The 27,381-nt window shown below is 39.8% G+C and overlaps 2 protein-coding genes across 2 annotated transcripts in view; one reads left to right on the plus strand and one right to left on the minus strand.

The window, feature by feature from the left end:
• LOC140949654 (uncharacterized) overlaps positions 1-27,381 on the plus strand; it is a 460,765-nt gene that overhangs the window by 196,718 nt on the left and 236,666 nt on the right. The window lies entirely within an intron of this gene.
• LOC140950308 (neural cell adhesion molecule 1-like) overlaps positions 9,498-27,381 on the minus strand; it is a 48,386-nt gene continuing 30,502 nt past the window's right edge. Inside the window, exons 3-6 of the mRNA XM_073399534.1 lie at positions 20,065-20,328; positions 19,402-19,713; positions 10,127-10,399; positions 9,498-9,825 (exon numbers count right to left, since the gene is read on the minus strand). Of these exons, the coding sequence (XP_073255635.1) occupies positions 9,782-9,825; positions 10,127-10,399; positions 19,402-19,713; positions 20,065-20,328 (893 nt within the window). The 3' untranslated portion in view covers positions 9,498-9,781. The remainder of the gene's footprint in view (positions 9,826-10,126; positions 10,400-19,401; positions 19,714-20,064; positions 20,329-27,381) is intronic.

A 27,381-nucleotide genomic window follows, 5' to 3' on the forward strand; every position in this document is an offset into this window, starting at 1 on the left:
TACGAGGAAAAATTAGAAGCGCCTTACATAAGACGCGTCTTAAATAAGACGCGAACTGTCCCATTTATGCGAGCATGTCTTATCTAAGACGAGAACAGCTCGTATAAATGGTTCGCGTCTTATTTCTGTTCTTGAGTCGTTTTCATGTGAATGTTGCCCGTAGCAACGGCAATCCAACGTGGCGCCATTCTCGTTCCCAGAGCTTCGATCCTTTTGGTCAGCGGCGGGGATCGAGAGCTCTGGCTGGTTCCAATTTGGAGTCCGCAAATCGCGGACTTCCGGTTTGACTGGGCAGTCGCAAGAAAAAAAATAATAATAATCTGAAAAATTCAGCAGCAAAATGTGCCACCGTTGCACAACTAGGATTTCGAAGTAAAAGTCTTTGTAAGAAAAAGTTTGAAAAACTAATAAGCTTACTTGTAAAGTGCGTGGTTCTTGAGAATAAAGATGTTTCGCAGTTGCACGGATTTGGCAAATCGTTCAATAAATCGCCGTGTTTCATGGTCTGTTTGGAGAAAAACCGAAAGAGGAAGCACCGACCATTCTTATTTTGTTTCATTGCTCAACGCTCTCTTTTAGGGGCAAAAAGTGAAAATAAGGTAAGGCTGTAAGTGCGTGTGTATTAGGAGGGGATCGTGTGAATATGAAAGATGATGTACTGTGAGATATCACCAGCTCGGTTTTACCATTATTCTCACCAGTCTCCAATCCTGAAATGATGACAACAAAGCGGTTTCTGAATCTTGGAATTTAACTAAAAGTGAAAGCAAATGTAATATAACGTAACGCTTCCTTGCTTTGACTAGTATGTCGAAAATGTTCTATTTTGTGTTGAACGGTGTTGAGTCATTTCTATATGAATTAAAAAATTTACTAGAATTATTATTTTGAGTGAATTGAAGTAAACTTCCGTCAAGCAACTAATGTGCAGTCTTCAAACTGAGGGATTATTCGAAAATTATCCTGGGAATGAAGACTGAAAATGAAAAGGGAAAAATCCTCATGGAAATGTTAGGGCAAACAGGCAGGACGCCATCATCTGGGGAAATATAGGTACCCCCTACTCTTTACCCACTTTCACCTCTTGAAAATTTGGAAACAAATTGTCCAGCCAGTTTCCTAAAGATTTTCTGAAAAATAGCTTCTTTTAATCAAGAAGTATTTTGGTTTCCTTACTTTGACAGACACATGTTGGGTCTTCTGATACTGATGTCAGAAGAATATGTACTATTAATAGCTTTTTTCGCTTGGTGATTTTTTTGCTTATTCACATGACCATTCTGGTTGATGACAGGCTGCAATATTGTAAGGGTTATTAGGTACCTGTCACACTTAGGGGTTAAAATACACAGTGCACAAGTCAGCTTCAACACACTGTATTAAAAATACTCTTTAAAATGCAGCTGTCAGCCTATGCCATATGTTTCCAGTGCCTCCTTGTTAATCAGGAAAATATTTTAAGACTCCAGTCTATGTAAGATATTTTGTGGTGATTAACTCGCTTCATGAACAAGAAGGGACACAAATATACCTAATACAATAAAGGTTGCTGTGGTAATTTGGGCATACAGAACAAGGCAATGATTTGTTTCAGTGATCATTAAACAATGGACCATTACCAATACCCAAAGCAACCTTTATTGAATCAGCTTTATACATATCATAAATTGCATATCATTTTTTAACCTAGGTTGATTCTCTATTTCCTTTGCCTCCTAGCCCTAATTATTATTCATGGCTTTAGAGGCAATTAAAGGAAACAGAGAATCAACCCAGGTTAAAAAATTTTAACTTGAAGTTAATTTTGACCTGTAACTTTGACTTTCTGTGTCCTATCAGCTTCAGTTCACTTTTTTTCACACTTCAAGATTTCCTTAGTCTCCTTCGCAGCCATTTTTAGGCTCGTCACGCTCTTCCCAGCGTTGCGTGACAAGCCTAAAAATGGCTGTGAAGGAGACTAAGATTTCCATAAATTTACAAAAAATCAGCTGAAATAAAATAAAATGAGAATAAACAAAAATAAATGGCCTTCGGTTAACACCACCACATGCCATGACATACATGGGATGCATTGGAATGAAAGGTTTACCGCTATATATGTAGGAATGTCCTTGACAAGTATCTTTGTTAATGATTTTCATTAAATGATAGCAATGAATAGGTTACATGACAAGGACATTCTTGTGAATGTGGTGTTTTCATTTGAAGCTATGAAATCCAATTTGCACAGTATATTATTTTTGGAGCAAAAACTACCTATTTGTTTCTTGAAAAGCAAAAGCAACAAAGAAGTCTTCGTCTTCTCCCTACTACTCTAAATGTGCATGTTCTGTAGTGGGGGTAGGGAAAGGGTAGCCTGTGCCAGGCTCTCAGATAGTACAGTGGGAACGTATTAAAACGAGCAAAGCGAAAATAAGACGCGCACGACTTGGGAAAGGGGGCGGTGGCGGCGGGAAAAATGGGGGAGAGAGCCTGTTAGCATTTCTTTAACGACCCTCTTCCGCCCACTTTTGTCACGTCTGGATTCGGCTGTCAAAACTGTTAACACTTCAGTTAGCTACAATCATTCTCAAGTTTCTCGCGTGAGCGTTGCACGCGACGCGAACTCCTTGTGCGATGTGTGGAAATTTATGTCTTCGAATTCGTTATCCTGTGAGAGCATCCCGGGGAGAGCATCCGTTTTTTTGGCTCTAGTTTATAGCAATAAAAGGGGGCGGTAAGTTTTTTCCTCTGATGGGTACTGAGGTTATGTTCTGGAAGGTTCTACATTGTCACTGAGCAAATGTGACTTTAGCCGCTTGTTTCACACTGAGAGGTCATGGCACAAAAATCGATTTACTACGGCGTTTGTTTCTAGTCGGCGAAGTGCCTTCTGGATCTGACTAACTAAGTGATTTTCTTTAGTCCGGGAATTAATGTAATATTTTTCTGCAATGTTGTGTCACGCTGGGCCCAGCTCGTTAGTTTTCTTTGAAGAATGTTAAATTATCACGGATAGTGATTTACAGATCCAGAATTATAAGAATGAAGTGCAGCTTAAACTTAAGCTACATCAACTAAGGAGAATTCCATCGTGACTTTATAGTAAACTCCAGCTTGATAGTGTTTCTCTGAAAATGGTGTGAGTCTTTTGACTGGAGCGCGTAGTTTCTCCCTTGGTAATAGCGGAATATTAAGCTTAACAGTCTTTGGACTGTTTTGTCATTGCCACTTTGTGATCAACCAGGACTCCGGATTACCGAAAACAATTTCACACTTTCCTTCTCTCTCTTTCTTCGCGTCCTCCTTTCCCTCTTCACCGATGCCAAATAGTTGCGGCCGGACATCCAAGCTTTTTCAGTTGTTCCACTTGGTCTCGCATTATAGATGTCAGCGGCGAAACGACTATTATCGCAGAGTTTTCTAGGATTAGAGCAGCTTTAGCCAAGCGTGGGAATAGCTGAAAGATTAAACTTTTGCCGAAACCGGTGGGCATAATACCGAAAACATCTTTACCGCGAGCCAAGTCGCAGACACTCGTCTAAAGCACAAGACAACGCCGATTCATGAAGATCACACGCGCGATTCGCGTTAGCCATCTTGGTGATGACAAACTAATGACCACGCTACCAGGTGATGATGTTAACTGTCACAATTGACCAATCAGAGGGTATATTAGGAGCTGATATACCGGAACAGGCCGTTAAAAAAATGCGTACAGGCTCCGCCGCCCTGTCTCTCCCCAGCCCTCGCGCGTTTTTCTCATTTCTTATTACTGAACGACTTTTCACCACCATCTCGGAGCCTGGAACAGGCTAGGGAAAGGGGTACAAGAACAGCCTTACACATGTAAATAATAAATGTGAACAACACAAAAACAAGGTCTCCAAATTCATGCATTAATAATTAATGTATAAATTTATTATTATCAGCTGAGCACAAGGCCATTTAATTATTTTAAGACCTTGATTTGTTGTCTGACTCATTTTACAAGCTTGAATAAGGATTCAACAAGCTTGTCTCCGAAACAGGTCAACTTTGATTTGGGTCACATGACTGTGAACACTGCAGTAACCACTGCCGTTTTCTTTAAAGGTTTATTAAAAGACTTGTTTATAGCGGAAAGTGCACTTCGCTTGCCCAGCTAGTTTACAGGCACTCCATTCAAATACCTGGAAACAAATAATTCAAATACAACATAACAGGATTAAAATCCCCAACTGGCAGGAGGCAACCAGTTGGCTATTTACATGCAAGCGTGGGCAAGGATTTGAACTCTGGATGAATGAGAACAAATCCAGCAAGTGGCCAGAGTACGACTCGAACCCTGGACCACTGGATTTTAAGACCGGTGGGCTGACCACTCAGCCATGTACTGCTCTATTTTATTTTCATACGCGCCCTCGACGATCTGTATAGAGAAAATAGAGGGTCTGTGAACAGGCTAACACTGCAGCAGAGAGGTCTCAAAATACCTATCAGAATCTGTATGATAATCATGTTCAACAAGCCAAGTAAACTTGATAAAGTTAAAGTAGAGGGTTTCACAGACCTGAATTATTAATAGCCCATTTCAAAAAAGTACCATGATATTGGTACAGGTTCAGCCTTGCGCGGGCATGTTAAAGTAGCTATTATTCCAGTCCTCTTTGTTAGAATTATGAAACAATGTAAATTAGCATACATATATTGTGTCACTTTTCTTGTCAATGGGTTTAAGCAACTTGCAGGTTGGGGTGGGGATACAGGATCTTAAGTCCAGCTGCAAACTTGCAAAATTCATGTAAACACTCTGATTTTTTTCGGTAATTAAGGAATCCTCAAGATATATAAACAAGCAAAGGGCAAGCAGACGTCTGAATGCAACAAAGACAAGAAATAAACTATATGTTAGCTAATATTAAGCACTGCTGTTGTCAAATTTCTATGGTTCAAGCTGATGATCAGCACCTGCAGCTTTTTTCAAAGGTAACAACAAGTCATTCTTACAGACAAGCTTACATGAAACTGTATCAAACTGGAATTTTTTTTTAAACAATAGCTTTTTTTGCAGCTTATATAAAATGAAATGAAAAGGTTTCTTGTATTCTACGAACTCTGCAGTCCTATGGCCAGTTGCCTGTAATTCTGTAGGCTCAGTTGGTAACTTTGCAGGTGAGGTTTATTGATGTGCTCAGATAACAGATGCTAACAGTGACCCTTGTACTGGTTTTCCTTTCATCAACATTGCTGCCTACATACTAAAATATTATAAGAAAACATTAAAACTTGCATCACTCATTCAATTAATAGCCTGTCTTCTAACAGCCTAACTTTAATTATAATTTTGTAACAGTATTTTACAATTAGGTTTTATTCTTTCTTTGGATTTCATAGCTTGAAATAATATAATTCACACATTGTGAATCATGTATTAAGTGGTCACTCACAAGAGGTTAAATTAAATCATATAAAACCATAAAGCTATCACCCAAGGTACAAAATGATCGATCATAGCAGTTTTTTTTTTTTTCATGCAAGGGAAATTTTGGTCAATGCTGTAAATCCTCTCCTTAAGCCCCGGCCCCTCCCATCTTTTATAAGTCTCTCTCTCCTTATTCTTCACCACCAAATTGCTAACCTCCTGCCTCTATCTGCACCCCCGGCCCCAGGGGGGTACTGCCATGTATGGGCTATATAGGTATGTGCCGCTGTGAAGGGTATGGTTTTCAAGCAGTTTACTCTAGGATAGGGTATATACATCAGAGCATTTGGGTCTAGAATAGGGTATCATTTTTCAGGAAACTGATCAGTAGGTTGAAGATTTTATCTAGACTAGGGAAACCGGGAATTGCCGCTCAAACATATAAAAAGATCAAGTCGGCAAGTTGAAATTTACGCAGCTCAGCCCCGGGAGTAAAAGCAAAGAAAGTGTCAATAGATGGCTATCATAAAACAGTACTGGATATTATTAACTGTCAAAAATCGGGATTCAGACAGAGGTCGGTGGTTTTAATACTGGTTAAAATTAAACAATTTATTGTTCTTGATAATGGCGTACGCGCGTGCTTGGTATAGCTCAGCCCCGGAGCTCAGCATGTAACCTGCGACGCGACCATGCAAGTTGAATGCGGGGTTGAAAATCGACCAAATCAAAACCCGTGTCCAAAATTAGGACTCATTTAGGACTGTTCTTTGAGACTACAAGAAAGAAGGTGGACTAGCTTTTTGTGACTTAGAGAAAGAAGGTAAGTGTTTCTTTTTTTTTTTTTTTTTAACATAAACCCTATAATATAATGAAAATGGTCTTTATTCAATCAGGTTAACCTGAAATCTAGGACTTGATGAAAAAGAAAAAATGAACAAGTATAAATAAATGCTTTTTTGGGAGCGAAACGATTGTGGTATAAGGTTTTTTTTTGGCTAGACTGTGCTAGTGACCTCAGTAGTTTCTGGAAAACAGCTACTCTAGGATGGGGGGGGGGGGTGTTGGGGAGTTTACTCTAGTATAGGGTAGTAAAATTCAGCTGAACTAGCTCTAGTATAGGTTAAGGGATCCAGGGTCCTAGCGGCACATCCCCACCCAGAAAATCCTAAAGTACCTCCTGGGGGACCCCCGCCCGGACCACAAACATGCTTGAAATAAATTAGGGGGGCTTAACTAGAGGATTTAAAGTAGATTGTCACACAAGGTTGTAATGGCCCACAGTCGATATATAAAAATTCTATCATGACTCCGAGGCTTTAGGGACAAAAATTGTAAATTTTTCACAACTCTGTTGTCTCGCAATTCCCACTGGAGACTTGGGCTCATAGAAGACCAAACCAAATATAGAAAAATGACCAGAAAACCTTGGAGTCATGTTAGAATTTTAATATATCGAACTTGGTCTGTTATGTATTTAAATATTTTTGAACAAAATAAAGCAAAAAAAAAAAATGGAAAATTATTTGGGTGATGAATTTGACTCTGGCTTCAAGGAAATGGTTTAATTCTCTGGGGGTAGCCAACGCAGAGAGAGCTAAATGGATGGGGATAGATGGGGATATTGGGGTTGCATTTGAACTGAGGAGTTACTGGAATGGGTTTACACAGTTTTACATGATATTACTTTAGAAATATACACAAAATAAGTAGATTTATAATTGACTAGTGAGGGGTTTGGTTCTTGATGAATTAGTAAATACAGGCCAGATAAAAACTAGCAGCATTCAACTCAAAGAGTGACAAAAAGTAAGCTTTCTATATCAACAATTTTGTAGTATTGTCAGTAGTACCAAGATGTCAAATAATACAAACACAGAGGAAAAACATCCATCTTTTTTAACGTACCGTTCTCTTGCAGCTTTTGTCTTTCACTTTGAACCTGGCTGGCTATCCCCTATAGTCGTCTTCTCAAACGAATGACTGAAAACGATCACCACTCATCCCAGCCAGTAGTTTTTTTAACCCGCAAAATTTCGCTGATCTCAACTTCAGTTACTCCTTCAACTGTTACTTTTTCAATAAGAAACAGCGGGTGTTTGTTTAAAATGATATTTCCGTTACACGTTCTTCAAATTCAATTCTCCACGTAAGTATTAATGCTGTCCGATCCGGATCCTACGGTCATCAGCCTTGATCAGCCATGTTCGCCTTACCTTTTATTTCCGGTTTGTTTCCTTTGTGTTTGAAATCTAATCAAAACAAGCCCTTAAGTTGGAACCAACCAGAGCTCTCGATCCCCGCCGCTGACCAAAAGGATCGAAGCTCTGGGAACGAGAATGACGTGGCCCCCAAAATTAACGCATGCGTACTATGCGTTCGCGTCTTATTTAAGACGCGAAGGTCGTTTATATGAAGTTTTTCTCGTCTTAGCTAAGTCGCGTCTTATTTTAGACGAAATGTGCCGTTTATAAGGAAAGTTCGCGTCCTATGTAAGACGCGTCTTATTTTTCCTCGTATAAATGGCCCTAAAATGTTATATAGATTTAGCCAGGGCTAAAAGCGAAGCCCTCGAGAATATTCATAGTTTGTTCAAACAAAATCGGAAACAAAATATAAAATCTTGTAATGCTAAGAGGCCAAGGCATGCAACGCCGGAAAAAGGTGAAAAACAACAATATAGGTCTAATTAGCAAAAGCAACTTTGCACGTGCAGCAGATTTTTTTTGTACATTTCTTTGCCTTTGTTTTGCACAACTACAACGTGAAACTTCCAGAAACTTCTTAGTTACTGGCTTCACGTTTTATGGAGGAAATGTCGCACGTGTTCCCGTTCACTGCCGCTCATTTTCACCTTGCATTGGTGGTCGCTAGCATTTCTCATTTTGTCACCGCCGCTACAAAATTTTCCTGTTGTCCTTCCAATAAAAAAATGCCTCCTTTGTTTTTTATCTCTCGTTCTAAATCCCTGTCGCCCTTTTTCTGTTTGAGCTTCGCTGGCCTGCCGCCCACTTTCTCTTTTTCTCCGTCTTTCTCTTGCTCTATATTCCAAATTTGTGGACATGACAATTTATCTAAGCTTAATACTTTAGACAACACAGATACAGAAACAATTTCCGCTTTCCGTTTTCGTCTTTATTGACTGTTTTTTTGTCTCTGCTTTACAAGACGCCGGTGGCTATGCGATTTCCTGCCAAAAAAAACCTCCAGTTGCATTTGGGTTACCATACCTGTTGATTGAGTTATTTTACATTGGTATGCCTGTGGTGCGGACGGACGGTCTCTCGGGCGGGCGGTCGGTCGGGGTACGGTCACGTGATTACGAAATTTTCACGGATGGGTAGGTGGGATGGTTTCTTACCCATGGTGCTCCGCTATAATTTAGTCAAAAACTAAATCGTTTTATGCCAAACAGAGACAGTAACGAAAACGGCAAAAAAAAATCAGTAGGTCTAATTTGCAAAAGAAAACAACAACAACACTGAACGAGCAGCAAACGATTCTGTTCATTTCTTTCCCATTGATGTTGTAACCTGACACTTCCTAGTTACACGTTTTATGTCTTATGTGCTCTCAAAAAATTTTGTTGCTTTTGTTGCTTTTTGATTTTTTCACCGCCGCATTTCTAATTTTCTCATCGCCGCTGAAAAATTTTTATGTTGTTCTTCCAAGGAAATTCGTCTCCTTTGTTTGTTGTTGTTGTCTTTGTTCTTGTTTGTATCTCTCGCTCTAGCTCTCTGTCGCTCTTTTTCTCGTTGAGCTTCGCTAGCCTGTGGTCTACTTTGTCTGTCTGTCTTTTTCTCTATATTCTAAATTTTGGGGCGTGACAGTTAATCTAAGCTTAATACTTTAGACAACACGGATACAGAAACAATATCCGTTTTCCGACTTGTCTTTATCGACTGTTTTATTTTCTCTGCTTTGTAAGACGCGGGTGGCCATGCGATTTCCCGCCAAAAAAACCTCGAGTTGCATTTGGGTTGCCATACCTGTTGATTGAGTTATTTGACAATGGTATGCCTTTGGTGCTTCAAAATCATCGAAAGAGGATACGTCATTAGGGGGCTCAATATGTTGCCGTGAATATAGTCTTGACTACAATCTCTTACCTGAACGAAAGCGCATTTTCCAAAGTACAACAATGAGAATAAAGAGTATGATCGACATTAGCAGAATTACACTGATGTAGGCACCGTGAAGGACTCCCGTTTTATTACTCTCAGACCCTGGAACTTTTAAGAATGTAAAACATGAGTTTAAGAAAGAGACAAAACTGCATTTTAATTTAAAGTTGAAACGGTTGCAGAGCAGGATTTTGTGAAATTGATTGCTTGCGCTGAATGGTAATTTATTATTAGAAAGTGATTGTCATCGATGATTGCTATTGAATCCTGAATATTAACATGGCTTACCTGCTTGATTTTTTGGCAGTTTTGTCGAACCTGAAAACGAAAAAAAAAACAATAGAAGTTTACGCTAAATACGAAAGGTTTCTCTTGCTACTGTAATTTATCATACCCTACAGTTCTTTGCTGAACTAAAGAAAACAGCACAAACTTCGCCTAATAAGACCATTCGATATACTTTCTTGGTAAAGAAAACAAAACTAATGGCTTAACGAACAAGCTTGTTGAGCTCGACGTCTGTCGTTTTAAAAGCGGGGAAACTTGGCGCAACCGAGGACAACTTTCAGTATTCGTTGTGATTGTCAGAGAAAACTTGCTAAATTATTTATACACCTACCGTCTACCACTTTAATTCGCTTGATGTCCTGTTCCATTGAACTCTCTCCGTACTTGTTGGTCGCGGTTACTACAAATTCATATTCCTTCCCCTTCTCTATTTCAACGGCATAAAAACGGTTATACATATCAATTACGGATGCAATTTTCTTCCACTCATCATCGTTGACGAACCTTTGGTAGACAGAGTACTCTATTATTGCCGCCCCATTGTTATCTAATCCTTTCCATTTTAGAATTATTCCATCAGTTACTTTGACAGCATCAGGAACATCTGCGTAGAAAGGAAGGAAAGCTGCGCGTTGGATTTATAAATACTAATTGAAATAAACAAATACGTACTTGAAAAAACAATTTCATCTTCTTCAATTCCACCGTTACTCTATCAGCCATAAAAGAATCATTATGGCCTAATGTCAAAAGAATTTTTTTAATCCTTAGGGAAACTCTGTATTATTATATTTAGAATCGCATTCAAGGCAAAACGCAAACGGCAGATTCAGGTTGACATTTGTGTTCGGGTTAAACACTAAACTACAAATAAATCAAATCAATCAATGAAGATCACGTGTTATAAATTGACGTTCTATCGTTTTACAAACTATTAGGCCAAAGCCACACGCCGAACTTTACATGAGACTAACCGAATCGCAATTTGGGTCGACCTAAACTTGTTAACTTAAGTTAGTCTGTTGGGTCAGACGATGAACTAACAATCAGACATCATTACCTGAAGCGAACGGATACAACGATTTGCTTGGTCCAGACTTATTGGCACGAAATTAACTGAGATAGACGTCAAACTTTTTTATGAAATTAATCGGCTCAGGTTGGTTCGTCTAATGAAAATTTCGATGTTTTGCCTTCACCATACTAAACTACTTAAGAAAACAATATTTTAGTAGAATTCTTTATTTATAGTTATGGAATAACTTATCCCAAAAGCTGGAGACTGAATACTAAAACCTGACAAGTGCATTAAGAAATCGTTGCAGAAAGTATTGCAAGAATGAGATTACAGACTTTGAACCTGATCGCTGTTGTTTGGGCAAAGCACCATTGGTATGATTTCTATTTTAAAAGTTCTAATTAACAGTTTAAATATGTTACTTCTTCTGACAAATTCTTTTTCTTTCCTTTCATACATTGCAAACTATTCTTAAATTCCGTGGACTAGCCTACCAGTCCTTTCCCAGAAAGCCTACGTGGCAGGCGTTTGAAAGGAAAGGGAGTTCTAGGCGCAAGAGAAACGCGAGGCCCGGGGCGCGCGAGGAGGGAGGAAAGGAAAAGCCTGCCAGGAAACCGTTGTTTCGCTATCCCGCGTACTATTTATGAATGCAAAAATAGCGCAACTGTGAATTACTAGCTGTCAAATAAGTCTGGTCGCGATGCACTTATTTTTAGCCTTTGTCTCCCTAAAACAAGAAATCTGAAGTGAAGGTACGTACTATAATATATAAAAAAAAGTTCAAATGTGGTCGTCCGTTGAAAGAAGAAAGTTGGAACGACGCATGGCTTGTTATATAAAATCCAGCATAAATCTGTTTTCTGAAGGAAACGCGCTGGTATTCGCAACTTGCATGCAATGTTTCATGTTTGTCTGTGAAAAATTAAAAACACTTTTCTGGCTTTCGAATTGGATCCAACAGAGCATACAAAAGAACGCTAGTAGCCGGAGGAAAGAAGAGGTGAACTTCGAAGATCTACAAGAAGGCTACAATCAGTTATCAAAGTAAGTTCCTGGCGGCCTTATAACGTCTATAACCAGCAAGAAGAAGTCTTCAAACTAAAAATCATCTTCAACAATCTGGTCTTCGATAAAGCGTAACCCGGCTGCGTAGTAGGCGTTTGAGGTCAAACAGCAGATAACAAGCCACAGGCAGAAGGATATTCATTTCTTTCTTCTAGTGAGCAAAACAAGCCGTTAAGTTGGGAGTGACACTTCTCAAAACCAGTCAGTAAACCTCATCTAGCTGACGGGTTTTTTTCTTCATACGGTTCTTTTAACTGTCTTCTTCTATTCTCCTTTCAAGCTGAAATTGATGCCTTCATTAACAACATATTTTTATATGATTACTGAAAGATCGATTAAGTTACTCAGTAGCGTGATGTTCATTTCGACCAATCGGATTAAGATATTAAGGCTATGAGTGACATGTTTTGAAGACTGACCAATCAGTATTTTAACAGTTGCCCGGTGGATGTTTAAAAAAAAGAGAAATATAATGGTCTCCTGAAAGGCGTTTCTTTCCCTTCCTCCTCGCGCGCCCCTCGCATTTCTCTCGCGCCTAAGACTCCCTTTCCCTTCCCTTTTAAACCCCTGCCACGCAAGTTATTTCCCAGCTTTCCTGCTGCTCTCTTTGTACTGTGTTTTTACAGAATGTATACAGTGAAAATGGATTTCAAAATTAAATCAAATTAATCAAATTCAATTACAATTGTTCCAATAGAAGTAATGCCAAAACTAAAATCAAAAACTCAATTGTTGACAGTAGTTAGGGAATAAGCCCAACAAAATCTAATCACAGCTTTCTTAGCTTCTTAAGAGTGCATCCACGATACAACCAGGCAGGGGCGGCACAAGCCATCTAACCGATTTCGATGAAACTTGGCCAGTTTGAAGGGGTTCACCTAAAACTTCTTCACTCTAAGTTTAAGGAAATTTGGTCGAAACCGGGGGGAGTTGACCACCCCCCTTGTTTTTTTTTTTAAAAATGACCAAAAAACACCTAAAAATTGGTCAACAGTATTAAAGCTCTACTGCTAAAAGAATTCTATCAAATCTTTTCATATTTTCAGTGAATGTTATCCTACCCAAAGACAATTTATTGTAACTGTTTCGTTTTTCTACGACAAGTTCCTATGACACAAGTCATCTCAGCCAAGACCCCCCCTCTCACCCAATAGTGAAAACTGTTGAAATATCCAAGTTTAGGCCAAAATATCTCCAATGCCGGAGCATGCTTCAGAAAACGGAGCATACCGTCTAGAAGACGGGACTTCATACTAACAATATCTGCAAAAAAATCTTTGGGCACTCATTTAATTATTCCACAGGAAGACTGCAAACACGTCGTCCACCACAGGGTACCAGTGTCAATTTTGTTTTCATTATAACGCGCTAATTCAGTAATTATCGCACAGCAACGGACAGACAATGTCACAAAATGATTACACGCCATACACTTTAATGAAATAGAACCATTTCTATCTAATTGCCCAAATAAAAAAAGGGCCCACCACAGGGTACCCACGTCAATCTTTTTTTTTTTCCTTTCATTATAGTGCGCTAATTCGGTAATGATAACATAGCAACAGACAGAAAATGCCTCAAAATGGTCACACACTATAAACTTTAATGAAATTGAGCCAATTCAAAAGCTTTAGTTTTTCTTAAGCCATGAAAATAAGAATCGGCGGCCTCATGATGACCTCTATTATTGTATAAGTGAACTTCGTGACGAAATTTACTCTTCGCTAAGTCAAACACCTGAGTCACAGAACACTATCAAAATTACATTGTCTGTATTTGAACTTTAGAATGATTGTATAATAAAATTTGCTTTTGTTCGTCTGGTGAAGGAATAGTACAATTGCTGGAAACTTGCACGCCACATTGCATCTTGATTTAGAAAACGTTATCCAAAAGAATTCCCTTTTCTGAAAATAAATTGATTTGGTTGCGACTCAAGTCGGTTGCCTAATACGCATGAAAAGGAGAAAAAAAGGAGAAAAGCGTTTGGCTGTTTACAGCCAAACGCTTCTTTTTTTCTAATCCCTGGAAATTACTTCCTGGCAAGCGCATACATCTTTGTAATTTGATAGCTCGATTCGATTTTCCATAATAACTACAAACAGGACAAACGATTCCTTCAAAAATACAAATTAACACGAAAGAATTGAGTTGTTTTGTTTTCTACTTTAAAAACAGAGTTTTTACATGTATAAAGGTTTGGCGATCCTAAATGTTGAATTTGGGCTTAGGATATGTAATAGACCTAACAGCCCAGTGTTGAGATTCACACGCTTTCTAAAAATAGACCGTTGATTGGAAAAAGCGTGCACGCGCATGGATATTTCAAAGTGTTCCTCACACGCGCCGATCGGTTAGAGGTATAGGATGTAGAGGTGAAAAGGTCTCTCGTTCAAAAACGATATCGCAGTTTTCGTGCTCTTTTGCCGTATCAACTAGATACCCCGATCGTACACAGTTTTTTCCTTTGAATTCTTGCGTCAGTGATGTAAAGGCGCACTTGAGACGCTTTGTCGTGGACGTCGTCTGGATCCCAGGAGTCTCTTGGCGCAGCAGAGACGTCGGCAGAATGGCAGCCCACCCGTCAAATACAGCACCGCCTTTACTACCTTAATAATTTCCTCAGAATGGCTACTGAAGGAAGGGTCAGCCCGGTGAGGTCACAGTGCCAATGTGACGTTCTTACTATGTCATCCAGAACCCAACGCTACTACCGGAAAAAAGCGGAGCAGGCTATCGAAGACGTGCTTGAATCCATTGCCCCTGGCAACGCCTCCTGGCTCTACCAACAAGTCATGCAACGGCGGATTCGTTTACAAGCGGTTGAGGGTATAGTCGAAGACACGCTGGTCTCCAGACTGGTGATTCTGTATGAGGAAGCCGCCTATTGGTACACGAGACAGCAGATCCTGTCGCTTTTCGTGAACGACTGCTCGAAGAGCGAGCTATTGGCTTTGATTCCGGGTCTCTCAAAATGAAGAATCGACGAGGCAAGGAAGCACGCTTTCCAAACTAAGCCCGGGCAACCCATTGACCCACGAAGGATCACCAGATGCCGTTTGGATGCTGTGAAAGTTGACCACTTTATTGACTTCTTGTCTAGTCCATCAGTTCTTCAAGATGTGGCATATGGCACCAGAACTCTGAAACTGGAGAGTGGAGAGAGCTTAGAGATCCCGAACATGGTGCGCACAGTTATATCCTCCCACCTAGTGCGCATGTACCTGAACTTTTGTGTAGAGTCCAATTTTGAGCCTCTCGGACGCTCCACGCTCTTCAATATAATCAAGGTACGGATTATAAAACGTTCGTAAAGGACGAATTTTGATCAGGGTTAATTGTAGTTGTAGTAGTGGTGTAGTAGTAGTAATGGTTTGCATTTAGAAATTAGTTTGAAACCAAAGCATTTTGTTTCTCTTCAGGTTTGTAGGGCTTCACTAAAGAAATCGTTAGCCGGTCTTGATAACACTCAGACAGATGGGGTACAGGCGCTCGCCACTCTTGAAGACATCACTGATCAACTCAAACAAGCCGGTGAGATATAAACACCTTCCATTATTACTGTAGGTGCACGAGTTGTCACAACTTTTAATAAGCTGACGGAGTATCAATATTTATTATTGTGTGTATTTTTTCTATCACAGGACTGGATAGCACAATGGCCGATAACATTCTAATGTGACTCAAAGCAGGTCGGCAGTATCTGAAGACGGATTTCAAGATCCACACAGCCAGCGAATCCCCGTGCGCAGATCACTGCAGAGTGTTCGCCCTCAGTAGGACAGAGAAAGAGTACAACGGTCAGTGCCAACATCAGCATACCATAACCTGTGACCGGTGCGAAGACCTAAAGAATACTGTCTCAGATCTGCAACTAGCGTTGGATTCAGGTGAAGTACATCTAAGGTAAGAACATCTTTGTGACAGAAAAGCAGAGTTTAGCATTTATTGTCAACTAACAACCTAATCCCCAGGGCGCTTTATATGAGTTTCAGTTAAAAATTTTAAATTGCTTTGGGTGGTTCTAAACCTAATCAACATATGTTTTAAATGAAACGCAGTTTACGAAAAAAGTGAGAGAGTCATCATTATTGTTTGATAAAACGGCTCCAAAGAAAAATTTCTGACGCTATCCCGTCGTGATGTTGACAAGCTCTACTCTTTCCCTTTTTAGTCCTGATAAACGAGAGGAGTTACAGCATGATTTGAGCTGCGCTGCGCCGAGCATAGAAAATGGAAGTCGCACGTTCTCCGTTCAGTTCACCAGGATGCGGCCAAGAGCGAAATTGTTGATAGCATGAAACCATCACGGGTTCTGCTAATAATAGACTGGGCGATGAAGTTTATTCCCACCAGCTTTCGCGAAACGCAGCGCGACTGGTTTGGAAAGGAGGAGAAGTCCTGGCATCTCTCGGTGGCCATCACTAAAGCAGAAGATGGAACAATTGAGGTAGAAATCATGTGCATACTCTTCTGTCTTTATCGCTCACTGACCACTATAAACTAGTTTCTCGTGAGCGCGGTCTTTGTTGCGCTAACCGATTGCAAAATTGGATAACTGATAAGAATGCCAGGCCGAGAAAAGACGCGAAAGCTTAAATTCCTAATAGTGAATTTCAACATTTCATTGCTTTCGGCACTTATATAAAGATAAAACGTTGGCGACGCACGTAAGCGCGCGCAAAAGCGCATGGGACGGAGTACATTTTTAATCCAAATAAAAGGCCATAAACATTCTCGAAAAAAGCAGACCTTCCCGGGTGTTATCTCTGTTTCAAGTCAAAATGCGCAGGTTAATACTCCATTAGCTCTTGACTGTGTCCAGGTACCTTGGCGCACTATTCATGGTAAAAAATGCTTTACTATTATGATTTTCAGACACGTACATATATCGACTTATTTGATGAATGCAATCAAAACTGGTTCAGCGTTGCCTCCATCATCGAAGATTCATTAACCACCATGAAGCGACAGAAACCTAGACTGAATGAAGCTTTCCTAAGATCTGACAACGCAGGCTGTTATCACTGCGCATTCCTTCTTCTCAGTCTTCCAAGCCTTGGACGGCGAATTGGTGTCCGCATAGCTCGTTATGACTTCAATGAGGCCCAAGCTGGGAAAGATATATGTGACCGCCGAGCCGCCGCCTTGAAGAGCCACATTAGGCACTACATTAATGAAGGCAACGACGTCAAGACAACAAGTGACATGAAAGCTACTATTGACTCGCATGGGGGCGTCAATGGCTGCTACTCAGTGGTGTTCAAGGTTGACGAAAGGTCCCAAAACATGACCAAGCACTCGCTGAGTGGCATACAGTCTTTGAACAACTTCGTGTTCACTGAAAGTGGAGAGATGATCGCTTGGCGGGCCTACAATGTCGGACCCGGAAAGGTCTTTTCCGCGGCGTCGCTAGCGCGTCTCGGTACCCCTCAAGGCCCAACAAACTTACAAGTTCTCCAGGCAATCAATAGTCCTGACATACTGACTGGTGTCTTCCGTGCATCTTCCAGCACGCAAGAACAGCAGCCCGCAGCACCTCCAACGGACCCTATAGCCGTAGAACTGATTCAGCTTGAAGAAGAAGAGCGTGTGGCCTTTGGCTGCCCAGAGGAGAGTTGCATAAAAGTTTACCAAAGTCACAGCAGCCTTCAGCGTCACCTTGATGCCGGGAAACACCTTCTCGCGTTAGAGAGAGAGTCCACGTACGAGGTGATAAAGAAAAAGTGGGCAGAGACCTGCAAGTCAATTTCTGGTAGCTACGTGGAAGCAGCTCAGCCGCCCACATCTGCATCCGCCTCAGTTTCCCATAGTCAGTCGGAAGACCCGCTGCCAACAGCTGACATGGGCTGGGCATTAAAAAAGACCAAGAAGTCTGTTCATTTCACCACTAAAGTGCGCCAATTTTTGCGTGAAGTCTTCCTTCAAGGAGAGGACACCGGGAATAAAGCAGCGGCTGAGGATGTAGCAGCACGAATGAGGTCCGTGCGAACCGCTGAGGGAACGAAGGTATTTACCAAAGACGAGTGGCTGACATCTACCCAGATCTCCGGATATTTCAGAAGAATGGCCGCATTAAACAGGAGTGGGGGTCTTCATAGAAGAGAGGAGGTGAGGCCAGCGCCAACAGAACTGGTACCCGAGGGAGGAGAAAGCGAAGATGAGGAGAAAGACCCATATGTGGCTGAAGCTCCCCTTATCAGAACACGGCTTCAAATCAGGAGGGAGTTAGAACTGTAACTTTACTTTCGATGAGAGTGTTTGTCTGTTTGATTATATCTATTTTGACTTTTGTCTTTGACAGTTCTTACAAAGGACAGTTCTTTAGGGCACAAGTCACAAAAACACGCAGTTGATTTTGTTTTCAGTATAGCAAGGTCTTTCTGATAAAGTTTTCTGCATTAAGATGCAATGTGGCGTGCAAGTTTCAAGCAAATGTATTATTCCTTTATTAGATGAACAAAATTCAGTCTCATTATACGATCATTCTAACGTTCAAATACAGACAATGTAAGCATTTTGATTGAGTTCTGTGACTCTTGTGTTTCACTTAGCGATGAGTAAGTTCCGTCACGAAGTTCACTTATACAATAATAGAGGTCATCATTAAGCCGTCGATTGTCATTTTCATGGCTTAAGAAAAACAAAAGCTTTTAAAACGGTTCAATTTTATTAAATTTTATAGTGTGTAACCATTTTGCTGCATTTTCTACCTGTTGCTATGTCTTTATTACCGAATTAGCGAGTAATGATGAAAAAAAAAATGAAGTGGGTATCCTATGGTGGGCCAAGTTTCTTTTTTATTTTAGCTATTAGATAGAAATGGTTCTACTTTATCAAAGTGTATGGTGTTCAACCATTTTGTGGCATTATTCGTCTTTTGCTGTGCCATAATTACCGAAGTAGCGCGTTATAACGTAAAAAATTGACGCGGGTACCCTGTGGTGGACGACGTGTTTGCAGTCTTCCTGTGGAATAATTAAATGAGTGCTCAAAGATTTTTTTGCAGATAATGTTAGTATGAAGTCCCGCCTTTTAGACGGTATGCTCCGTTTTCTGAAGCATGCTCCGGCATTGGAGATGTTTTGGCCTAAACTTTGGATATTTCAACAATTTTCACTATTGGATGAGAGGGGGGGTCTTGGCTGAAATGACTTGAGTCATAAGAACTTGTCGTAGAAAAACGAAACAGTTACATTAAATTGTCTTTGGGTAGGATAACATTCACTGAAAATATGAAAAGGTTTGGTGGAATTCTTTTAGCAGTAGAGCTTTATACTTTTGACCAATTTTTTGGTGTTTTTTGGTCATTTTTTTGAAAAAAACAAGGGGGGTGGTCAACTCCCCCCGGTTTCGACCAAATTTCCTTAAACTTAGAGTGAAGTAGTTTTGGGCGGACCCCTTCAAACTGGCCAAGTTTCATCGAAATCGGTTAGATGGCTTGTGCCGCCCCTGCCTGGTCCCTTCGTGGATGCACTCTTAAAAAGACGAATAAATGCAAATTTAATTATGATTTGTAGTACCTCCCAATAGTGAGATTCTCTTCATCTTTTCTTCTTGTTTTTTACTTTCACCACATTTGTTTGAGGCAGTGACCACAAATTCATAATCTCGACCGATCTTTAAATCGACAGCAACTTCACGAACTGAGACACTAGTTATATCCTGTACTTTAGCCCATTCATGCGACGTGTTTCCATCATTTACAATTCTTTGGTACACAGTGTACTTTGTGATGGGCGCACCACTATTCTGTGACTCCTCCCACTTTAGATTCACTTTCACATTTTTTGTCTCAACCGGTAAGTCCTTTATTAAGGCGGCCTCTGGAATACCTTAAAGTATAGAGAAAGGGTATGATAAGTAAAACTGTTCAACGTGCACACTTCCCCCCAAAAATTACCTCTGTCAGGATGTTTTAGCAGAACATGATTAAAGCGAATTTTTCCCCACAATACTAATCCTCCAAAAAAGAAACAAAACATCTATTGTGATCATGCGAATAGCATTTCCGAAATTTTTTCAGTTTCATCTTCCTTTTTTTGCTTATTTTGAGAGTGCATCACGTTTAAGATATGAATATTACTAAAACAAGCGTTTACCAAACGTTGAATTAGAACTGTACAAAAAACGCTGTGTATTAAAGGTGGTGGCAAGCAAAAACGTAACATTATTAAACAACTAACCTATCTGCCCTACATAGACCGTCTTGCAAGCCAGGCCGAACCCATTATCAGCTGTGCAGTTATATAGTCCAAAATCTACACTCGAATTCATTGTCAAGAGAACGGTGCTCTCAGTAGCTTTGACCACATTAAAGTTAGTTCCATCAGGCTTGTACCAGGTGAGCGTTGGTATTGGAAAAGCATCTGACTTGCAAGTTAACGTTACAATGTGCCCAATGCAAGACATTGACGTGGACGAAGTAAGATCTTGTATGACGGCTGGATCTGTCATTTATCAACGGAAAAAAAAAACTATTATAATCACATCATCAATCATTCTTACCACCTATAAGAGTTTTGAACTATGCTAAAATGCTATTTATTATTTCATAATTTATATTTATTTGTATATTATATTTTTAACATGCAAATAACGTATTCAAGCGAGCATAAAAATTCGCCTCTCATAAAATAAAAGTAAAGAAATAGGCACGAATTGTAACTTTTTATTTATTCGGGAGTCGTCGCATCGTCGCACTGGCACACTGCATGTAAGGCAAGAAAGTCATCCACACAGGAAGGCTTCATCATATTTTATTTAAATGTTGATAGAGACTTCAGCAACCGTCGGGTCTGTTATATAATTATAACTGCTCTAGTGTCAACTATGTAGAAACAAGATTTCAAAGGATTTAAACTTCTCCTGCTAGATAAACATGCTTTCGCCCGATCTTCAATGTATATTTTTGCTCCATCACCCAAGCAATATTCAATGTTCTTCTCTCTTTCTTCTCCTTAGAACTTTCTTCTGATGTGCTGATCACTCCAGTGCTGAAACCCCGCCCCGCCCCGCCCCGCCTCCTGCTGTTAAAGTTTTCTTCAGTGGATGACGTAGTGGAGTATGGATGACCAAGTTAGTTTGCTTTAGTTGGTTGGGTGACTTTGGAGTGTTTGTCGGGTTGTCAGACCAACATTAATGGTTTTAAGATATCTGAGACGATGCTGCCACCTGCAAAGGGTTAGGCCCTCTGGTCGACAAAATACGATCCCAAAGCACTTGTAATATACTTATATGATCTGGCAGTGACCACCCCTTGCCGGTGTTTATCTCCTAGCAGCAATCGAGTTGAGGTCACATTCTATTGTGTTAAAACTTACAACGACAAAGTGTTTAGAAAACTTTAAAACTAATAAAATCTATACCTAATAAACATTCACGTTTTGACACGCGCACAAGTCTAGGCTGGGATGACCTTTTACCAGGAGCAAGACAGTTAAGGTGAACTACTAAAGTTTAAAACTGTAAACAAGAGCTGATTTACACCTCTCAACACAGACGATGAACTTTGAGACAAAGAAAACATATTCTCTCTGGCCAAGCGCCGAGCCATGTACTGATTTTTTTTTTTTGACCCAATCCATTTTATTTTTACCGTGTGGCGCTATTGTCGAATAGATTCCCCAGCATATCAGAGCACTGATAACATCTTATAAAATCTTTAATAACGACATCAATTGCCTTATGTTTATCAAACACCACCACTCGCAAAACATGTGAACCAGATTTAACTTTACTCCCTCCAGCTGGTGTTGCTGGTGTTAAATAGCACCACGGTCTGAATGGGGGTACCTCGGTAACACTTAATACTTTTTTTGGCTCTCTGACTTGAAACAGTTAAATTTTAGGCATTTTGACACTAACAGTGAAAAATTAAATGTAGCAGTAAACTTTTTCCAAAAAGGAACAAAAACGGCCCCAAAAAGGCCAATATTCTATTTTGTATAGTACACCAAGGAGTTTTCGGCCATTTTTGGACAATTTCCGATTATTTCAGAAGATTTGCCAAGACCTCCGAAGATTGCGGAAGAAGGCTGGAGATTTTCGAAGACAACCAAAGATGTCAGAACACCACCCAGGATGTCTGTAGACTTTCGAAGATTTCAGAGGAGAAATACGAAAATTTTCGCCATTATTTCTTTCTTATATTTATCACATATGAAAGACGTATTTTGTTTACATTGTGCAGATAATATTTCAATGAAAGCTCCTTAAGCCCAAGAAATTCTGTCAGATTTTTCTTGACGGCTACCACGCTGGATTGCTTTGAGCGGTCAAAAGTGAACCTGCTTCCACGCTTTTCATATGAAGAATCCGATCCGCTTCTATGAAAGTTTACTGGAATTTTAACAACACCAGAGGGAAATCCTGTCGATGCCGCCGTGATGTTTCCACCTCGCCCTCGACGCTGACCAAAGGATCGCGAGCAGTTGATAAGAAATTAGTCCCCAGTATTCCACAGGTCTCTCAGAATATCGTTGAGCATGGGTCGACAAAAGAGACTACTGCCCTTTAAGCACAGGCTCAATAATGGATTTTCCAAGAGCAAATAAGAATAATTCTTATTGACAAAGCTAAAAGACGATAGGTGTTTTCACGAAAAAACCTCCAAACATTTTACAGTTTTTCCTCAGAAAACAGTAAACATTAAAAAATTGGCCAATTTAACAGCAAACACAAATTATACGCAAATAACGTCAAAACCCATTCACACCCTCGGGAGAGGCTAAAGAAAAAAAGAGAATGTCAGACACATGTCTCGTACGGGTACCAATGCTATTCCACTCCTTGAATGTGTTTGAATCCTGAGGTTATATAGGTTAATAATTTGCGGATGCAATGCCGCTCGAGGAGAGCCAAGCAACAGCTAAAATCAAATTTAAAAGAGAGGAGCAAAAAAAAACATTAGTAAGGCACAAAAAGAAAGACCCTGGGCTAAAATAGCACGGGGAAATCAACATAGCTTTGATAAAAATTCAAAGCATGGCAACATTGGAGAAGACAACGCGTGATGAAGTCCCAAGAAATGTCGTCATAGTATTTGGAATGTTGGGTTCTACTCAGTAATATACTCACATTTAACAGTAATTTCAAGTGCTTTTTCAACACTTCCTGCCGAATTGTTGGCTCTACATATGTATACTCCTGTATCATCCTTGCTTATCGAACTGAAAGTGAGATAAGTCTTTTTTATTCTAGAACTCATAACTTGAGTGTTAACGATATTGATCCACACCACATCTGATTCCGGTGTCCCTGTTGCAATACAGCTTACATTGACTGGACTCCCTTGATTGTAACTTATATTTGCTGCCATCGGATGTGTGATTCTTGGTGGCACTAAGAATTCGATAACAGCTTAAATGTTAACTCATTGCATGAGTTACCAGTTTCTGGCGGCAGCGAGGATGGCTTGTTGGCAGGGTAGGAACAAATTATGGTTCGAATTCTTCGCGATCAAGGTCTGGTTCGCGAATTTAGTTGACGGGGGGGGGGGGGGGGGAGAACTTGCGTAGTTTAAGTGCAATCAAATGACGTCAAAGTCATAAGAGAATTATGACGTACTGAAAAAAATTATATTTCATTACATTAAAAAGTAATTTGCATGAAAGCATGAATATTTTTTCAAATACTTAATTAATAGTGACTCCCAGCCGATGTCATAGAGCACGAAATAACGTTTTCTGCGCATTTTGATATTGATCATCGTATCTATTGAACATGACGTCTATTCTGTAGCTACACAATTTTTTTAGTACATACTAAAACAGTGGATGGTGTTTTCCCGTGCTTTGATTGGCTACTCAATTCTTTGTTTATAAATGCACATTGGGTCTTCCGTTACCTTCTTTAGCTGACATGTTCATAAATAAGCTTAACACTAAGGCCCCGTCCACACGCAATCCATCCGCAAATTTTTGAATCCGCAAAATTTTCTTTGAAGAATAAAAAATTTCCACGTCTACACGTATCCGTATTCAACTCGAATTTGTCCGTCCTCACGTATCCAGATTCACTCGCAGTCCATTAGCTAATTTGTAAAGCGATCTTCGGCTTATGCGAACATTTTCTCTCATTTTATCGCTCGTTTCACTTCTTTACGGCGTCAAATTCGTCCGTCCGACATGAAAAGAAGCTTCAAAATGTACAGTAATCATCGTTAGGTTTAACTGCAGTCCAAACAGAAAATAAGCGATAACATTGCGCTCAGCACCGTCTTGAATATTCGCGGCAGAGAACTGGGCTCTATCTTGTGAAGTCACAAGATAAAAAAATATATTTATACATATTTCCAGATAATTTAGCTTGCACTCGATTCCGAATTCAAAAACGCTGCGGATTGGTATGTCGGATAGACCGGATTCGAGCTGTGGGCGGAAGCCTCATCTGGAAAGAAAAAGTCGCGGATTCAAAAATATCCGGATACGTGTGAACGGGGTCTAAATTAAATGGTAGTTTAAACAGAATGGTTTCAAAAACAGAAAAATCGGCAATTCCTGGTCATTCTTTTGGAAGAAATTTCCCCGCAAAAGATAAACAAATGGCTTCAAAAGTTTTATTTGTCGGCAAGAAAACGTGAAGGCCGTTTGATCATTTCGCGCCAAAATTGTAATCGTTGGCAGCAATAATAATCATTATTGGTTTCATCGTTTTTGTGCTCATTTATCTCACTGTTTTAGTACATACCAAAATAATTATTCAAGCTGGCCGCTCGGGAAATCTTCACCATTAACCACCTCCACTTCGGTGAATAATTTTTATTCATCTACAAAAACTATTTTGTTAAACATCACTGTAAAATTCTACCTCCACAAAACTGGAGCTCGAACTTGAAAATATATGTATGAAAAAAGTGTACATCACCTTCGACAATCAGTTTGGCATAATCAAATTGATCACTATCTCGCACATTGTTTGCATACAATTGACACCCATAAGTGTCTGTATCATTCAGCGAAATGCCACTGAGATTGAAGATGACTTGACCAGAGGATGAGTTACCAGTACGGATTCCACTTACACGTCCAGCATAACTTTGATGTACATATCCCGTTTTTCCCAAGGGTTTTAGAACTAATATTTTCCCATTTGTCTCTATTGCGGCTGCATTGGTTATCTTGAAACCAAATTCAATGCTCGCAACGTCTCCTGAGAATCTCCAGGTAAAGTTGACAGACGAACTGATCAAGCTTCTTACAGTCCGACCTTGATATGGTAAAATTAACTGTATTTTTCCAACTGCGTACAAGAACCAAAATATGGAAGTAAATTCTTGGAAGTATTTTCGTTTGGTGACTCAGACCTCGGGTCAATTAATAAAGATTTGCAAGTGTAATTTACAAGTGTAGCCATTGTTTTATGAGGCCTACTTAATAAAAATTTACACTTATAATTTACAAGTGTAGTCATTGGCTGCGGCCACATCTACGACGTAACTAAGGGCCTGTTTACATGGAGAAGGGGCACCCCAGGAAGGTGAGGTAACCCGCTTAGGTGGGGTAACCCTCCTGTCCATATAATCTCTCATTTTAATTTGATCACGTTTACATGATAGGTGAGGTGACCTGCCGCATTTTACCTCACCTATCTGGGGTTCCCCACCTCCATGTAAACAGGCCCTAAAGTCAAACGTAAGTTAGTGTCAAGTTACGTGATGTCATACCTAACTGTAGTTAGTGCTTTCGGTCGACATTGCGGTCACACCACGCAGTTAACAACAGTTAGTTCTAATTTGCCTTTGTTGTTTTTGGTTTCCCCCTCGCTTCACGCTTGGTTTTTATTTTGCATATTTATATATGCTCATCTCGTACGTGCGAAAAGAAGTGTCACATTCTGATTGGTTGTTTGTTTGTAAACTTAAGACTTACCCACGAACCCTGCTTGGGTATAACTATAGTTAGTCAGTATTGTTTTGGATCACTGAGGCGTAAATTTTCTAACTATAGTTAGAGCGAACAGAGAAGCGGTCTCATTACCGAAATAGCTATAGTTATCACCGTCTAAACGTTAACTATAGTTAGTAGCCCAGATGTGACGGCAGCCATTGTTTAAGAGTCTGAAAATAATTGCTACACTGTCTTGTAAATTACGCTTGTAAAAGTTTTATTAAGGGGCCGTCGGAATATTCAATTTTTCCCCGCTTAACGTCAACTGGACGTTTATTGGGGAGAGGGGTAAGGCAGTGGACGTTGGTGTGGGGCATTTTTGGACAAAAGTAAACTGGTGCATTTTCATTTGTGAAGCAGCGCGCGTGACTTTATTTAAGAGAAAGCAGGACCAATTAAAGAACTGAAAGTAAATTGTGATCTTTTATAAAACTCTGCTCTTAAAGTTAACAACCAGAAAATTGTATATTTTGCATCAGTGATTTTTTAAACTCTATCCTAAATCACCAATAAATTTTTACGAAACCAAAAATTATGGTTAGTCATGCTGATATTGTGAATACGTTTGTCGGAACACAACTTGAATCTTAATACATACTTTCAACGTCAGCGTTCTTTTTTGAGAATCCGTTCAGTACGAATTAGATCCTGTGAATGCCATGTTTTTGAACTGTTTGAGTTCGAGTATATTTTTTTGGAAAATAGTAGAGTTTACTTTCGCTTTTTATTCACGGACTGCTTACAGTGGAGTAATATACCATTGATACTTGGTTCTGTTTTTCTCGACGTCGCAGTGATTCGGCACGATCAGACAATTTTGTGCGATCAATGTGTGTTGCCCTAAGATCAACACAAAGACATCAAAAACAGCGTCTCTTTTGTTCTTTTAGGGGCTAAATTAAAAAGTCAGTAGTGACAGACAAGTCTAATTGTTAATGACATTGAAACAGTCTTGGCCTTTATGTTTGGTCTAGAGTCTTTTGTAGGTCGTTTATAATACAACTTTGATTTATTTTGTTTAGTACGGCAATATTCTGTTGTTGAATTGCATGCATTTTTACTTCAAAACTACAAGTAAATTTGTCTTAACACTTTTATTCTTGGGGAAGAAATTGAGGGAATTTGACCTAGCATAAACAGAGAGGAAATATTCCGTAAATACTATTAAAATATCCCTTATCCACACCCAATTCGCTTGTAAATGTCTCTGTAAATTTCGGAGCCTTAGACGTGAAAGAGAAAGTGACGCGTAAAAAGCAATAGAATTTTGACAGTAATTTGCATAGCCTCAGCGCGCATGCTCTCCAGCTGACATAGCCCCTTTAAGTGACATGTGGAAGTAAAAGCCCAATAAGTAGCGGAACAATGCCAAACTCAGGATTTGGTCCACACCACTCCAATAAATCCTAAAATTGGGAAGGAAGGTCAGGAAAGGTCCACGCTTCACCAAGTGACAAGAACTGACTGACAAATTATACGACTGACATAAGTATCTTTCGCATGCCATCCTAAGCATCAGTGATACGTCAAAAATTAATAGGCTATGTTATTTAAAGGCATATACGAACTTGTGCGTTAACGATTGTCGTGTACATGTACATCGTTTGTGTGAAG

Source organism: Porites lutea, chromosome 10, assembly GCF_958299795.1.
Source record: "Porites lutea chromosome 10, jaPorLute2.1, whole genome shotgun sequence".
Taxonomy (NCBI): Eukaryota; Metazoa; Cnidaria; class Anthozoa; order Scleractinia; family Poritidae; genus Porites; species Porites lutea.